We start from the raw sequence: 16,033 nt of genomic DNA, 5'->3' as shown, positions 1-16,033 counted from the left end.
ACAAGGTGTAATTGCATTCTCTAAGAGTCGGACCCTGTCCCTGGTGTGATTTTCATGCTGGTATTTAACATCCTGAAGGCTCTGGTATAATGTTAAGCCTCAGTTAATGTTAGGCGAGCAATGGGAACTAAGCCCACGCAGCATCAGGAAGAGCATCTCAGCCATGAGGTGACCACCCCACATAGGACATAGCAGGTAGAGGTGGGACTGAAACCGCCTTCTGTTTGGGGGTGGATGGTGCCTTTGTCTTCAGAGAACCAAGCCCCACAGAGCAGCTGCTTCTTGTTCTAGGGAGCTCCTTGTCTCACAGTAAAGGGTTTTTCTTTGTTTTGTTTTTCTGAGACAAGGTTGTAGATTGGCCCGGAACTCACGACCATCCTACTTCAAGTGTCTGAGTGCTGGGATTATACATATGACACACTAGACTTCTTAAAAGGAGTTCATGTACACTGAAGAAAGGTGCAGGCCAGGTTTTGTGGGCACAGACTCTAATCCTAGTATTTGGGAAGCAGAATCAAATGGATTTCTGTGAGTTCAAGGACAGCCAAGGCTACAGCGAGACCCTGTCTAAAATAAAATAAAAAACAAAGAACCGAATCCTCAAGGGAAGAAAGGGGGAGGGCAAGGGCAGAGTCATGGTGAGCACCCACTGAGCCCCTGCCTTTATTTGCCTAGTAGTAGAGTAGGTGCCGGGAATACCAACCGTGAGGCTGGCCCTGCCCTCCAGGCACCAAATGCTGCCCACTCTCTACACTTACTTTCTCAAGACCAGCTCGGCCACATCAAGTATAAAATAGATGTTCCCTCTCCCTTCCCTCCTTTTGTAGCATTATTATAGTTATCTATGGTGGGGTGACAAGGTCTCACTTTGTAGAATAGGCTGTTTGCAAACTCATAGGTTCACCTGCCTTTGTCTCCCAAGTGCTGGGGTGTGCTATTATGGCTACCACTTTTTGAGACAATATCTCACTCTGTCACCCAGCCTGGCCTGGAACTCCCTGAGTATCTCAGCCTGGCTTCAAAACTATCATCCTTCTGCCTCGACCACCAGGAGGTAGAATTCCGTGTATGGGCTGCTATGACCAGCTGGAGTCTCCTTCCTTCCTGACAACCAGCTGCTTATATAACTGCCCAGCACTTCTGACCATGTCATGTCACATACGTGTCAAGCCCTGCGTCATGCAGGAGCTCGGTTATCAAGGAGAAAAGGAGGGGGGGAGACCCCTCTGCCCCACTCCCACTCTCAATTCACAGCCCAGGAGCTGCCCCGATGGAGGCCAATATGACCCCGTTTCTCTCTGAGAGGGCAGCATGTGGGCATGGAGGAGCCTCTGGGTCAGGCTGTGCCCTTCCCCTCCTCCTCCAGCCTGTGTCTCCTATTCACTTCAGTGTGTGTATGTGTGTGTGTGTGTGTGTGTGTGTGTGTGTGTGTGTGTGTATGTGCGCAGAGAGGGATAAGACATTTCACATATACACTCCTCAGTCATTTTCTCTTCATTGTTTGGGGCAGAATGAGTCTCCAGCTGCAAGGGAGGGGGTGTCAAGAGGATGGAGAGGCTGGAAGAATTAGTGAGATTCTGAGAGCAGCCTTGGATGGTTTCTGGGGGCGAGGAGGTCGCCGGATCCAGACGTGACAGCCAGGAGGCGGAAGCCGGCGGCAGGGCGTGGAGTCCTGAGGAGGGCCTGGGAGGGCAGAGGTGGGATTGCGCCTGGAGACGTCACCCACCTAGACCTCATAAAAGGGGCTGTGACCAAGGATCAGAGAGAGTAAACCCAGGAGTCAGTGGCTTCTGTCGGTGTGTTCCAATACCCAAGCGGCTCTCCTCCCTCCAGCCCTCCAGCCAGAACCCAGCCAAGGTAGGTACACTGCTGACAGCGCTTGGGACTGCCCCGAGTCAGGGAAGATCTGGGAGAGCAGACTTCAGTCCAAGGCCAACTGAAACATCAAGTAAGCCAAAAGCAAGGAGCACTGATCACTTCTGATTGCCAGGCTGGCCTGATTATCCTGGAGTGTGTATGTGTGTGCACGTGTGTTCTTTTTGATTTTCAAACAATTAAGTTCTACTTACATGCACCACATGGCCTGTAGACTAAGCAGGTAAGAGTTATCAGGGTCTGGGGTGTCTGTATGTGTGCATGTGTGTGACATGTGTATGGTGAATGTGGGAGACATGTGGTATGTATTCGGAGTATGTGTGCTGTGCCTTATTCTACTTATTTACTTATTATTTATTTTTGCTGTGTGTATGTGTGTGAGCATAGCACACATATGGAAGTCAAGATGACAGCTTATGGGACTTGTTTTTCTCCTCTCGTCCTGTGGGCCCAAGGGATCAAACTCAGATCGTCAAGCTTGACAGCAAGCACATTGATCTGCTGAGCCATCTCACCAGCCCGTGTTGTATGTGGTGCGTTTGTGTGTGCTTTATGTGTGGTATGTGTGTCCATGTGGGGTGACGGTGTGTTGGGGGCAGGCAGAGTTCTACACATGAGACGTGCTGTCCCTGCATCCTCAGCATCCCAGCACCTAGCACAGTCCTAGTCTGGAGACAGTTGCCAGCAGTGGCTTACACTGGCCCTGATAACCAAGGCTCTGCCTAGTGGATTTGGTTTCTACCCCACATTCTATTCAGGCCTTAAGGCAGCTGCAGCATGTATCTGGCTTTCAGGGTGTCACAGAGTCAATAGCTATCTGAGCATGCAGCTGGTGCCCAGGTATCAATGGTACTCGGAGATGGGCGTGGCCTATCATGATTCATGGGATGAGGGAAAAGCTGGAGCATTTCGGAGTCAGGATTTTTTTATTTTTTTAACTTGGGGTAAAACTCATGGAACTCATCACTATCATTGGCTAAACAAAAGCAAACAGAATAGATGACAGGTAGAGAAGGGGAAGGAGACACGAGGTTAATAATACAAAGGCCCTGAAGTAGAAACCAGGGTACCGCAAGAGCCGCACACTGCTCATGACTGCAATCGCGAGAAAGCTGGCGTAAGATGGTAGAGAACCTGGTTCTGCTCAGCCCATGGATGCTTAGATACATGACCAGTTGCAAACTTTTTAAAGAGCAGTGTGAAATCTCTGAAAGAAACTATGTACACGGATTCTGTGGAAACAAACCTCAAACATGTGAAAATGGTGTTGTCTTTATGGTCATTCACTCCATACTCGTTTTTTGCCTTGTAAAGATTAGAATCATTGCCGGTTGTGGTGGCACACACCAGCAGGATTTGCTGAAGGAGGCAGAGGCGGGAGGATCACGAGTTAGAGGCCAGCCTGGGCTATACACACACACACACACACACACACACACACACAAGAAAGATTAGAATCATTACGATGCTTCCATGTTTCCTTACTTTAAAAGGAGCTACAGGAAGCTGTGGGAAGCTGAGGGCTGGAGGGTTCTTACCCACCACTGCATATGTGAGTCTGCAGTTGGCTGGGTAGAGGGACCAAGGAGGGGCACAGTAGCAGGATGCATGGTGCTGAGAAACTACTCCGAAAATGGGTCACAATGATACTCCCCACCCCTGTCCTTGGACAGAAGCCTAGGTTCAACCTGTTGTGCCGTCAGCCTCCCGGGCACTTTGTCCTTAATCCCATTTGTTGGACAGTGTCAAAGTGCTTGATGACTTTTTCAAAGAAAGATTGGCCTTGGGAGTTGGAGAAGTGGGGCGGAGTGGGAAGCAGGAGAGGAGGAAGGCGGAGTGGCTGGATGAGGGTCAGGCTACACAGCTCCTATCTCAGCAGTCAAACTGATGAGGCCAATTGAGTTGACAACCTCCCAGAGCCCCTGAGAATAGAAGCATCTGATGGGCTAGGTGAGAGAAAGGCTTTTCCTGTCTTGAATTACAGGCAATAAGACAATTTGATGATGGTCTCCAAGACTGCGGAGAGCTTTGAGAATGTGTAAGATGATTACTCTCTTTCTTCCTTTTTTTCCTGGAAGAGATAAAGAATTGGATTTCTATTCTAGCAGGAGGGCTAAGGCCAGATTGCGGCAGGTGTGTGCTACCCCGGGGAGTGAGCACCAAAAGTTGCGCTTTTACACGGAACCCAGCACTAAGGGGAGGAGGGCTTGATCCCAGGACCCCAGGAGAATAGCTGAACCTCAGAGCACGCACTATGTGACCTCATCTACCTCCATTCCCTGATCAACCCCATGGGCACACTCCTGCGTGACCTCATCTACCTCCCCTCCCTGATCACCTCCCCTCCCTGGCCGCCCCCATGCACAGCACACTCCTGGGAGACCTCATCTACCTCCTTTTCCCTGATCAGCCCCATGCTCGGCACCTTACTCTCCTTCTTCCACATCTCTCTCCAGCAAATCCATGACCCACAATCTCACCAGCGTGATCAGCTTATCCCTTCCACCAAGTCTGACCCTTCCTTTTTGTCCATCCTTCCCCGCTCCTTCAGTCCCGTTCCCTGTGGCCTCGTTTCACGCTTATCCCTCCACAGGTCGTGTCTGGTCACAGGGCTTTCTCCTCTCCCCCAGTTTCTCTCTTCGACCTGGGTTCTGGTACAGTGCTAACTCTGACCCAGACTTTTTGCCTCTCTCTGTCTCACTCAGCCTCTGAGCACATCGTGGACCTGCCTCTTCCTGACAGAATGACTGCACTGGCTTCTTGGCAGCTACTGCTTCTCCTCTGCATCACCACCTTTGGGGAGCCACTGGCAAAGGTGGCACCTCTGGCAAACCCTGGGCCCACAGGTACGAACGGTCCAGGAGAGTCACTGAACATGAGAATTACCATCTTTTTCATACTGTAGCCAGGCTACTGCCATGAGTTTAATTAGTGCACTTGGCGGATACCTGGGGCTGGCCCAGGACCAGCCTGCTGGGAGTACAGGAGGCTCACCTAGGTCTATTAACCCAGCCCCTTGGTGATGGCTCCTGCTGTGCTCTCTACTCTATACCAAGTGCTTCTCTGGATGGATGCCCGAAAGGAGCTGACTGTGTACGCCACTTTTATCTGTGACCTCAGATCCCTTAAGGGGGTTTGAAAAACAAACAAAAGTGGAAAACAAAAACCTCAACACACAGACCTTCATGTCTATCAACCTTTCAAGCTCACTGGGGGAACTGAGGAGCTGAGGAAACTAACGTCCAAAGAGGCAAAGTGTTCCCCAAAGGTATTCAGTCAAATCCTGATGAACCCCAGCAGGTGCTGGGTACCCCAAGAACATAGCTGCTCCCCAAAGGTATTCAGTCAAATCCTGATGGGCCCTAGCAGGTGTGGGGGTACCCCAAGAGCATGGCTGCTCCCTGAAGTTATTCAGTCAAATCTTGATGAATCCCAGCAGGTGACAGGGTACCCCAAGAGCATATCTTCTCCCCAAAGTTACTCAGTAAAATCCTGATGAATCTCAGCAAGTGCCGGGGTACCCCAAGAGCATATCTTCTCCCCAAAGTTATTTAGTCAAATCCTGATGAACCCCAGCAGGTGCCAGGGTGCCCCAAGAGCTTAACTTCTCCCCAAAGTTATTCAGTCAAATCCTGATGAATCCCAGCAGGTGACAGGGTACCCCAAGAGCATATCTTCTCCCCAAAGTTACTCAGTAAAATCCTGATGAATCTCAGCAAGTGCCGGGGTACCCCAAGAGCATATCTTCTCCCCAAAGTTATTCAGTCAAATCCTGATGAACCCCAGCAGGTGCCAGGGTGCCCCAAGAGTATGGCTGCTCCCTGAAGTTATTCAGTCAAATCCTGATGAACCCCAGCAGGTGCCAGGGTGCCCCAAGAGCATGGCTGCTCCCTGAAGTTATTCAGTCAAATCCTGATGAATCCCAGCAGGTGCCGGGGCGCCCCAAGAGCATGGCTGCTGAGTCAGGGGTCTGAATTCTCCTGGGTCGTCTGCTCTCTGTATGTACTAGAGCTTGATCAACCTCTCTGGACCTCAGATCTTAGGCGTGGAACGCAGGACACCCCTGTGAATCTGACATCACTGTGCATAACCACAGCGAAGGGAACAGGGTCCCAGACACTTCACCAATGGTGTCATCATTCCAGGGGAAGAAATAACCCCACCGCTTACAGGGACACTGGCTATTGGCTCTGTCTGGCCACACAGTATATCCTGTTGTGGAAATGAGATCTTCTCTCCCACACCAGTTACCCAGAGAAGGTAGGAAAGGCCTCCTAGATGGTTATTATTAATCTTGGACCATAGCCACACTCATCTCCAAAGTGTGCCAGGGTTTTGAGGAGCCAAGCTCAATGCCACCCTCGGCCCCAACACCCACTCACATCAGGCCTCCTTGCTACTAACTCGCTATAATTGACTAGACTCACTGTGTACTCTGAGCTACTTGCCCTGTTTTATTGCCAAAGAAAGAGAGGGAGGGAGGGATGAAGGGAGGGAGGGAGAGGGGGATTAATGAGCCTTGTCTGTGAAGTGTTTTCGGAGTGAGCCCTGTTAGCCTCCAGCAGGAAGGGAAGGCATTGCACCTGCCCGGGGAAGTTGTGCCTGTTAAGGCCACATGTGTAACATCTGGTCTTCACTCAGTCTTGATCCTGTTTATCAAAGTTTGCAATTGTCCTCAGCAGGCAGATCACAGGTCACAGGTGTGAGGAGGGGGTGGTCACAATGACCTTGGCTCCACCTTTTTGATTTCCGTTACCCCAGGTTTTTCCGTTAGCTTTTATTTAATGAGTACTTGTTGAGGCCCTACTACGTGCATGGTACTGTTTCACCCGTTCTGAGAGATAAATGGAGTCCCCTCCCTTGCCCACACCCCTTATGGGCGGCTCAAACTCCAGATGCAGACACTCACTGAGGGACCAGGCAGAGAGCCCAGAAGAGGATGGAACAGAGTGTTTGCTTCCTCAAAGGAGGTCGTTTAATAAAGTTATTTAGGAGAATTTTGGCAAGCACTTGAAAGCAAAGCTATCGAAGGAGGGAGGGAGGGAGGAGCATGCAGCTTAACCACCCTAACCAAGCAGCACTTTGGCTCCACGCTGAGGTCAGAGCTAAGCTTCTGAGGTTGAGGACCCGGGGCCAGCATCGAGAGGTCTGAGCGAGCCCTGCCGCCCCAGTCTCATTTGCCTTTGCTCTCTGTTTTAGGCCAGCAGTCCGGATCCCAGGAACTCATCAATGTCTGGGAAAAGGGCCCGCGGTGCGCAGAAGGGAAATCTGGGGTTGCAGGGCTGCGAGCCCGTAGGACCTCGCCATGCCCACCGGTTGAGAGCTCCGCGGGGCGCCAGCGACCCGCTTGCGCCGCTCGCAGTCGCCTGATTCCGACACCCCGCGGAGCAGTGCTGGTGCAGCGCGAGAAGGACCTGTCAGCCTACAACTGGAACTCCTTTGGCCTGCGCTATGGCAGGAGGCAGGCGGCCCGGGCGGCGCGGGCAGCAGCACAGGGCTGAGTGCAGGGCGGCGTGTGAATTGTCAACCCAGTCTGCCAGCATGCAGGGCTGGGGCAGGGGGCTTCTGGACTGGGGCAATAAAGCAATACTGCTGTCTCACTGCGTGTGATTCCTCCCTGACATCTACGAGCAGTGCACATGGGACAACAGGTTCTCTTCTCTCTCGGTTGCCTCTTAGCTGATTTCAAGATGTCTCTAGTGCCAATGACAGTGCTTTTGAAACTAATGGTTAAGGAAGGCCTTTACTGTTTCCCAGTCTGTTGCAGCTCAATGCTTTGAAAATATAAAATAAAAATTAAGGGGCTGGAGAAATGACTGGGCTGTTGTTAAGAGCACTTAGAATTCGTGTTTGGCTCCCAACGCTCAGTGGATACAGCTACTTGCAACTCCAGCTTCAAGGGATTCAAAGTCTTCCTCTGGCCTCTTGGGCATCTACCCTCACACGCACATACCCCAAGACAGGCAGACAGACACAGACAGGCATGCATACACTAATTAAAAATAAAATAGACCTTTACATTAAAAAATAAATTGCTGAGAAATTTAAACCTAAAGAGGTCGCCAATTGGATGCCATCTGACAGCAAGATAAATGTTGATCTTTTTAAAAGTATGTATCTATTAGAATGGAGGTTTTTGTTTGTTTGTTTGTTGTGAGATGGTTTCACGATGTAGCTCTAGCTTGCCTGGAACTCACTAGCTAGACCAGGCTGACTTGCAGAGATCTACCTGTCTTCACCTCTCAATGCTGGGATTAAAGGTGTGCCACCATTCCCAAGCCCAAGATCAAGTTACTCTAAAGTGTTCTGAAGCGGGCCTTCTAGTTCTGAGACGTCTCTTCTTTCCTAATGGAAGTTTTGCTGCACACATTGAATGGCGGCAGAGTGGGGCTCAGACCATTAAGTTCCTTCTCTTCAATTGCCTCGTATCAGTCAGCTGGGCAGAATGATCTGGAAGACAGTGCCGATCACTGCCCTGTGTGCAGAGAATTAACTATCACCTGAGCCAACACCAGGCTTCGGGAGGGCTGCCTGGCCCCTGGGCATGGAGGTGCAAGGGACATCCCCAGCATCCATCTCTCCCAGGGAAGCTCTTGGCGTGGGCCCACAGCCGTGTCTTCTGGTCTTCCCAGTAGTCTGCTGAGGACCTGGATGGACAATGACCCATGAAGTACAGCCTGTGACAGTGAGCCTAATGGTTCTCAGCCCTCGTCACAGCTGCACCTTCGAGACTCTTTAAGATGACAGCGTTCCCATCTCAGTCAATTCCTGGGAACCCAATAGCTGGGAAGTAGAAATTTGGGTAGAAAAAGGTAGAGCTTGTCATTAGGAAACCCCAGGAAACCTATCCTCCTGCCCATGAGATGCCTCAGTCTAAGCTGAGAGCCTTGGGGTTCCCTAGTCCTGGGAATTATAGGGTCTCCTTACCCCCACACTGTGAAGCGCCACAGAGTTTGGTCCATCACAGAAACCAGGACTACACAGGATGGAGGCAGAACTATGTTGCTATGGCAACACAAAAAGGCTGTCATGGGAACATGACAACTCGCCCCCATCCCCATCTTTATCCTTGAAATTGCCCTCCAGCATCCGCTGTGAGCTCGTGTTGAAGCATGTTGTGTCAGCAGGGTGACACTGTTGATACCGGAAAGGGCACCCCAATAGCACAGATGTGGTGTCAGCAGGGTGATGCTGCTGATATTGGAACGGGCACCCCAATAGCACGAATGTGGTGTCAGCAGGGTGACACTGTTGATACTGGAAAGGGCACCCCAATAGCACAGATGTGGTGTCAGCAGGGTGACACTGTTGATACTGGAAAGGGCACCCCAATAGCACGGATGTGGTGTCAGCAGGGTGATGCTGCTGATATTGGAACGAGCACCCCAATAGCATGTGTGCTGCTGTAGCTTGTGGGAAGGAATAAATTCAGCACCTATTCCCACGAGTGTTGTTTTTCTTAGACCAGCTCTTTTTTCTGGCGGAGCTTGTAGGTAATAAAGACGACGGGCCTCTGAACTCCGCTCTCAGCCCAGTTGTTATAAACTCCTGTGGCTCCCTCTGCCCATCCCTTTGTTGTTGAGGCAGGAGGATTGCCACTTTCGAGTCAGGACTGTTCTCTGCTATGGGAAGCAGGCCTTTCTGTGGAGGGCCGGACCACATTCTCCATTGCTTCTAGGAACAAAGGTAGAGATTGACCTCTGTGACCTCAAGGTGTGGCGGTACACGCCTTTAGTCTTGATGCCTGGGCGGCAGAGGCAGATTGACCTCTGTGACCTCAAGGCGTGGTAGTGTACGCCTTTGGTCCCAATGCCTGGGAGGCAGAGACAGGCAGATCTCTGTGAGTTCAAGGTGATGTAGCACACGCCTTTAATCCCAGCGCATGTGCTTGGTAACTCTCTACTGCTGCGTCCCTGCCTACTCCCGAGGCATCATCTGGGATAATGGGCAGCGGACCAATCCAAGAGTGACACGTCAGAAGCGAGGACTGTTTCCTTTATAAGGGCTGGGTTCCCCTCATTCTGGGTCTCCGCCATGTAAGCTTATGCTCTCCCTCTCAAGACGCATAAAGCTTTACTGCAGAAGAATCCTAAGTGTCCCGCGTCGTTCTTGCGGGCGAGGCCGAGCGCGGGGCACCTTTCTGTGTGATACTGGAGGAGATACGAGAAACTACATGCAGGTACATGTGTGTGTACCTGGGTGAGCCGGGTATGGGGCAGGCCCCCGACCACATTCCCCGCCTCGCCAGCCCTCAGTACAACCAAGCGCCTCTGCTGAAGATGACCCAGAGGTTACTGCAGCAGATAGTACAGCGGAGTTGGTTCTATGTCGCATGCCTCTTGACTCTAAACTGCCACCTGCAAGACTCTGGGTTTCCCAGTTCTCGGCCCCATGTCTTTAGAAAAGCTGGGGTCTCTATGGGACACAAGAGATCTTTGTCTTCATGTGACCCCAATTTAACTTTCAACCTGCTCTCCAGGTTGGAGGAAGGGCAAGGGAGAAAGGAAACTGTGAACGGATATTCTATTACACAGCCCCAAAGTTCCCAGGACCCTCTCCAGAGCTCATAGACTCGAAAGCAGAGATGCGTAGGGGCTCTCAAACCCAAAGTTCCCAGGAGTAAGGCATCTAGAAGGCACGGGCATCCTTCACTGTGGGAATGAGTCTGCCCCAGGCTCCACCCCTCTTGAGTAGCCTCCCATCCCTGAAGAAAGAAATACGGCGGCCAGGGTTAGGAGGGGAAGAGGGAGATTTTGGCTTCTTCTAACTACTACTCTTAGTATGTTCACAAGCAACGCTGAGAACCTACAGTTGATCAAGCAAAGGTTACGTCATTTCATCTTCACAGTGGCCTACGAGATGGGAAGTATAGACTCCATTGGTAGAGAAGAAAACAGGCTCAGAGAGGTAGGTGAAATGGGCCCACATGAGGTTCCTGAAAAGATACAGTCAAGAGGAAGGTACATTCCCACACGCCCACTTTCTGTCTGCAGTCAAGGTCATCTTCCTGCAGTCTGTCCTGAAATGGCACCCCCACCCAACTCCTGTTTGTCCAGGGATTTGCCGTAGGCTGCAGATCCAGGAGCCGGAGTGACACCACCGATAAGGTTCCTGGTTCCCAGAGCAGGAGAGCCTCAGACTCTTTTGCCTCTGCCTCCTTTCTCTGTCAACAACTTGCCTGAGACCAGGAGTGGTCACCAGAAGACTAAGGGCATCAAGTCTGAAGAGCCAGTCTGCTGGTCCTGAAGTGATTCTGCTTCCCTCTTTTCTCTCAAAGGCAGCAGAGCCCAACATGGTTCCTGGCTTGGGTCAAAGTGGGTGCCTAGGGTAGTGCTGGCTTCTCTCGTGGGAGGGGAGCAGGACACGGCAAGGAGCCATACGGTCATTACCTCGGGTTATGCCTTCTTCTGATGTCCCTAATATCAGCCTGATGTAGTCTGCTGCTACCCCTTTAGCACGTTACATCACAGGAAGTAAAAAGTGCCACCCTTGCGTCATTTGTGCTAACCTGACCATGGTTCAGGTCAGGCCTCACATTTTAGTCTCTCAATAGTCAACAGAGGAGGAGGGATGGGTCAGACCCTTGCGATAGCCACTTCACTTCACTTGTGCAGTGTTACCGTCGACAAGGATGACCTCAGGGAGCAAGGGTTCATTTTGGCTCACGGTTTGAGATGAGACAGTCCTCGAAGGTGGGATGGCAAAGACATGAAGCTGCTGTCACATGGGCTCACTTCCTTCTTTTTATTTAGTCTTGGACCCAGGGAAGGGGACCACCCACATTCACGGTAAGCCTTCACTTCTCATTTAAAACTCTGTGGAAACATCCTCATAGACACACAGAGGCACGTTTCCATGGAGATCCTAAATCTGGTCACGGCAACGACAACAATTAATCACCATGACTCCCAAGGACAGAGAAAAGGTTTAATAAGGGAATAAATAGATAAATACAATTAAAACATAACAAAATAAAACCAGAGCTGGCTAGATGCTTCGGTGGGCAAAGGCTCTTGCCGCCAAATCTAATGACCTGAGTTCTAACGCTGGGACCTACATGGTAGAAGGAGAAAACGGACTCCCACAAGCTGACCTCTGACTTCCACAGGTAAGCATGTCATGCTGGCACCCAATACCCCCCACACACACACACACATACACACATAAGTAATACAGGTAATTACCACATATTTTACAAAGAGGAGAAACAACGTTAAGATTTTGTGGATGGAAACTCCATGGGGTGGGGGTGGCAGAGCAAAGGAAGTTACAGCTACACAGTCAAGAAGAGCTCCTGGCTCAAAGCCCGTACCCAGGCTATGCCTCTAGATGGCAAGTGTCAGGTGTGGATAAAGCGTGGCCTGCAAACAGGAGGCCAACTGACAGTTCTGTATACAGCCGTTGGACTTCCTTAGTATGGTACCCTCCCCGTCATCCCCAGCCAACAGGCCCAGCCTTTCCTGCTAGCTTAGTATCCTACACGGAAGAGGCAGTATCCTCCCCTGAAGACGACATCAGAGGAGGGAGCCCTGCCTAGGCAGAGAGAGTGGCTGTGGAGACAGACTGTGTGGATGCTTAGGGGAGACCTGAGTTCCTTTCCTTTCTCTGCTCCAGGAACCCAAGCAAGCAGCAAGGCTTATGTCCCTGGACAGAAGCTGATGAGTCCGGAGAAGAGACCTTCCGGTACTGGAGCATGCCCCAGAGAATGGTAGACCAGAAACCTCCAGTGGGCACAGCCAACTGAAAGTATTGCTAGTGTAGGTTCCAGACCCTTCCACCTGCCTGGCTCCTAACCGCGTGAGAAGAGAGGTGAGGAGGCATGGGAGACCCAAGAAAGCCTGGTGTTCAGAAGACCAAAGCAAAAGAGAAAACAGTGCAGAACGTGTAGAAGACATTTTCTTTTCTTTTTCTTTCTTCTTTCTTTCTTTCTTTCATTTATTTATTTATTTTTGAGACAGAGTCTCTCTACATAGCCCTGGTTAGCCTAGAATTCATTTAGGCTGGCCTCAAACTTACAGAGGTTCATCTGCCTCTGCCTTCTGAGTGCTAGAATTAAAGGTGTACACCACCACACCCAGCCAATGACATTTTAAATGTATAGTTGAAACATGAAATTTACCATCATAATTGTGGGTAAGTGGGAAGCTCGATAGTATTAAGTATATTTCCATTTTTGTGCAACGAAGCTTTCCATATCAGAGATAGCATTTTGAATGATTCTATAATTAATATCTTACTGGGGAGAGGTAAGAGGAAAAATTTGCAACTATAAAAATATAAAAGATGAAATAAAAACAGGAAGAGGCAGATCAAAAACTTGGGAAGTTAAACACATAAGAGCAAAATTTTAAAAAAAAAAAGAGTTGGAACATTCAGGTAAGGAATGCTAGGAGGACAAACAAAAAGAAACCAGGAGATAAAATATAAAAATCTTAGAGAAGCAGAAGCTACGCAATCCTTTAGTTCTGGGAAGAGAAAGGAGAAAGGAGAGAAAAAAAAATTGACTCCAGGAAGACTTCCAGAAGAGAAACACGGTCTGCAGGCCCAGGTAGGGGTGGGGTCAGGGTGCTTGTAGAACATCCAGGCCATAGTAGAATGCGGTTTGCAGCAAGACTGCCTGGCATAAGTGCAGGCCGTAAGAGATGATTTGACTCTCCAGACCTAGAAATGTTCCTTTCTCCTGACCCCTTTCAAGGAGCACTGAGAGCCTATGCCAAACTCAGGCAAGGATGGAAGCTAAAGAAGTCCCCAGACAATGGGAACAGCAGAGAAGAGAAGCCCGGTGTGACTCTCAGCCGTCCAGACACCAGGCTGTGGGACCAGATGCAAAGGGCTTCGGAGCATCTGGGCAGAGTTCACGGGGTCGTGGAAACCCAAAGGGGCATCAGTGGTGGATTTAAGGAAAAGCATACACCACAGGGGTAACTGTAATACACAGAAAAAAAACCCAGAATTTTATCCAGAATAGTGACACACACCTTTAATCCCAGCACTCAGGCAGGTGGATATCTATGAATTCAAGACCAGCCTTATCTACAGAGTGAGTTCCAGGAGAGCTAGGGCTACACAGAGAGACTCTGTCTCAAAAAACACAGGAGTTTGTCTTGTCAAAACCTGGAGGATAGACCATGAGACAAAACCTCTTCTACTGTGAGAGATTAATTTTTAAAAAATCACTAAAATTAACAGTGAGAATTTGCAGCATGCATATAACAATGTTTAGGAATATAGATGCCCCATGACCAAGTAGGGCAGAATGGCCAGGGAGAGGGTGGGGAGCTGGGCCCTTGGGGATCAGGGCTGAGGATAAGGAGAGGACTGAAGAACGCCAGTTTTCATCATAAATGCTTTTTAAATTAGAACAGCTTCCCTATTCTTGCCCTAGCTAGCTCCCTGCTTGGTGAAGCTCAGCTCGCACCCCCTAGCGCCGCCGTACAGATCCCCCTTGAACCACCCATTGGTGTCTATGTGGACACAGATGAGCCCTCTTTCTGCCACACCCTCCTCTGCGACCCCCCACCCAGGTTCTTCAGTACCAGAGATCCCCAGAGGAAGTTGGGAAGAGTCTGTGTTTGTAGCTTCCCTGTGTCGGGGCGCAGTGTCAGGCTCCATTACACTGAATGCCCTGTGTTTCAGGAACCTTCCACTAGGCTCTCCCACTGACCCCCTGCTCCCTTGCCGACTCTTTCCTCCCCCATCCCCTGCAGCCCCTGAGGCCTAGGAGACTGATCTTCAGCTTCTTTGGGTCACGGCTTCACCAGGTCTCAGGTTGGGACAATCCCAATCCGATGGCTAAACCCCCGTCCCCACCAAGGTCCCCACAATGAATAGATTAGGACACATGGTTCCCCACCCCCATCCAGCCCCAAGGTTCTATCCCAACCACAACACCTTGCCTGGGCTCTGAGTAATATCCTTGTATCCACCTACACAAGGCAGCCCTGGGTGGCTATTCAACTCTATTCTGGGCCTTTCTCTCTCAAGGTCCCGGTTGCTCATCCCTGCTGAGTTCAGCCTCAGCTCTCTAATTGAAAATTTTCTGAAGAGCCAGCTGGGTCCTTGCGAGAATGGGAAACAAAGCAGGTGGTTGGGGCAGGGGCACAGCGAGGAAGGCACAGGGAAGAGGACACAAGGAGGAAGCTGTGTCTATTTTCCATCTTTCTTCTGCGTATCCACTTGCTATTTATGAACAGGAACAGGGCTGGACCAGAGACGATCGATTCTCAAGCACTACACTGGATGAGTCCTCTCCTCATCGCGGACTAGTCCCTGGGCATGTGTCATATTACATACTGATGGCCAGGAGAGAATCCATGCCCCTTTCAAAACCACAAACAAGGTTTTTTGATACCGCTCAGCCCTCCCCACTTCTACCTCCAGTCTTCCCAAGCCACCACAGCCACCATCTAAACAGCCATCTCTCATTGTCACGGAGGCGGATGGGATTGAAAACCAAATTAAGACCACCTCCTGACACCACTGTCTGTGGAGAGACTCCCTGGCTGTCAAAGCCCCGCCCCCAGTCCTGGACGTACTGACCATGGCCTCCGAAGACCAGTGGGAAAGTTGGGCTCAGCTAGATTTATGCTTCTCCTGCTTTGTTCTCACATCCACTCTGCCCCATAGGCAAAGAGGGGACCAACAAAACCCTCTCCTCCGCCCCTACCCCGCTCCACTTCCTTAACCTTGACCTTGAGATGACGTGATACAGCCTGGTGCTAGAAATGGCATCGTGGGGAGTCCTATGAGAAGAATTAGACCCCTGGACTAAGGGCCTCAGAGATGACCTGATAAGGGTCTTAAACACACTCTGTCCCATGGTCCAGGATGCCAGAAGGTCCTGGAGGGAAAGAAGGCCTGCCTGAGCTACCCGCCCCCCTCGCCAACAATAGAAATGGCAGAGGGTCAGGCAGGCCAATGGGCTGAGCCAAGACAGAGAGGATCAACTGTAATGCTGGAAGGCCTTTGATCAGCTCAGCCTCTCCTACCTGGGAAGCCTCCTAGCCTCTGAGCATCGGTATGACCATCAAGGGTCCCAGGATACCCACATGGCTCGAGACATTCATGCTCCTTCATGTGGAACCAAGACCAACTTGGTCTACAAACAAGTTCCAGGACAGCCAGGACTGTTACACAGAGAAACCCTGTCTCAAAAAAA

At 50.6% G+C, this 16,033-nt stretch overlaps 1 protein-coding gene across 2 annotated transcripts; it reads left to right on the top strand.

The window, feature by feature from the left end:
- The first annotated feature begins 53 nt into the window (after window positions 1-53).
- On the top strand, window positions 54-7,625 carry Kiss1 (KiSS-1 metastasis suppressor). 2 transcript variants are annotated; one of them, XM_085688229.2, is made up of 3 exons: window positions 54-1,857; window positions 4,581-4,721; window positions 7,075-7,625. In XM_085688229.2, the coding sequence occupies exons 2-3, from the start codon at window positions 4,619-4,621 to the stop codon at window positions 7,374-7,376; spliced, it is 405 nt and encodes a 134-aa protein (XP_085544355.2). In that variant the 5' UTR covers window positions 54-1,857; window positions 4,581-4,618; the 3' UTR covers window positions 7,377-7,625. The 2 variants fall into 2 exon arrangements, with proteins under 2 accessions (XP_085544355.2, XP_085544354.2); XM_085688228.2 differs by lacking the exon at window positions 54-1,857 and adding an exon at window positions 3,558-3,913.
- The last annotated feature ends 8,408 nt before the right edge of the window (window positions 7,626-16,033 follow it).

Source organism: Myodes glareolus, chromosome 5 (assembly GCF_982192425.1).
Source record: "Myodes glareolus chromosome 5, mMyoGla1.1, whole genome shotgun sequence".
Classification (NCBI taxonomy): domain Eukaryota; kingdom Metazoa; phylum Chordata; class Mammalia; order Rodentia; family Cricetidae; genus Myodes; species Myodes glareolus.
The sequence above is the reverse complement of the archived record's forward strand: the minus strand, read 5'-3'. Positions and strand labels throughout refer to the sequence as shown.

What these genes read in the sequence shown, in the direction of transcription:
- Kiss1 (XM_085688228.2), top strand. An exon ending in GGCAAACCCTGGGCCCACAG is followed by an intron (nt 4,722 to 7,074) that starts GTACGAACGGTC and finishes TCTCTGTTTTAG; the next exon opens with GCCAGCAGTCCGGATCCCAG.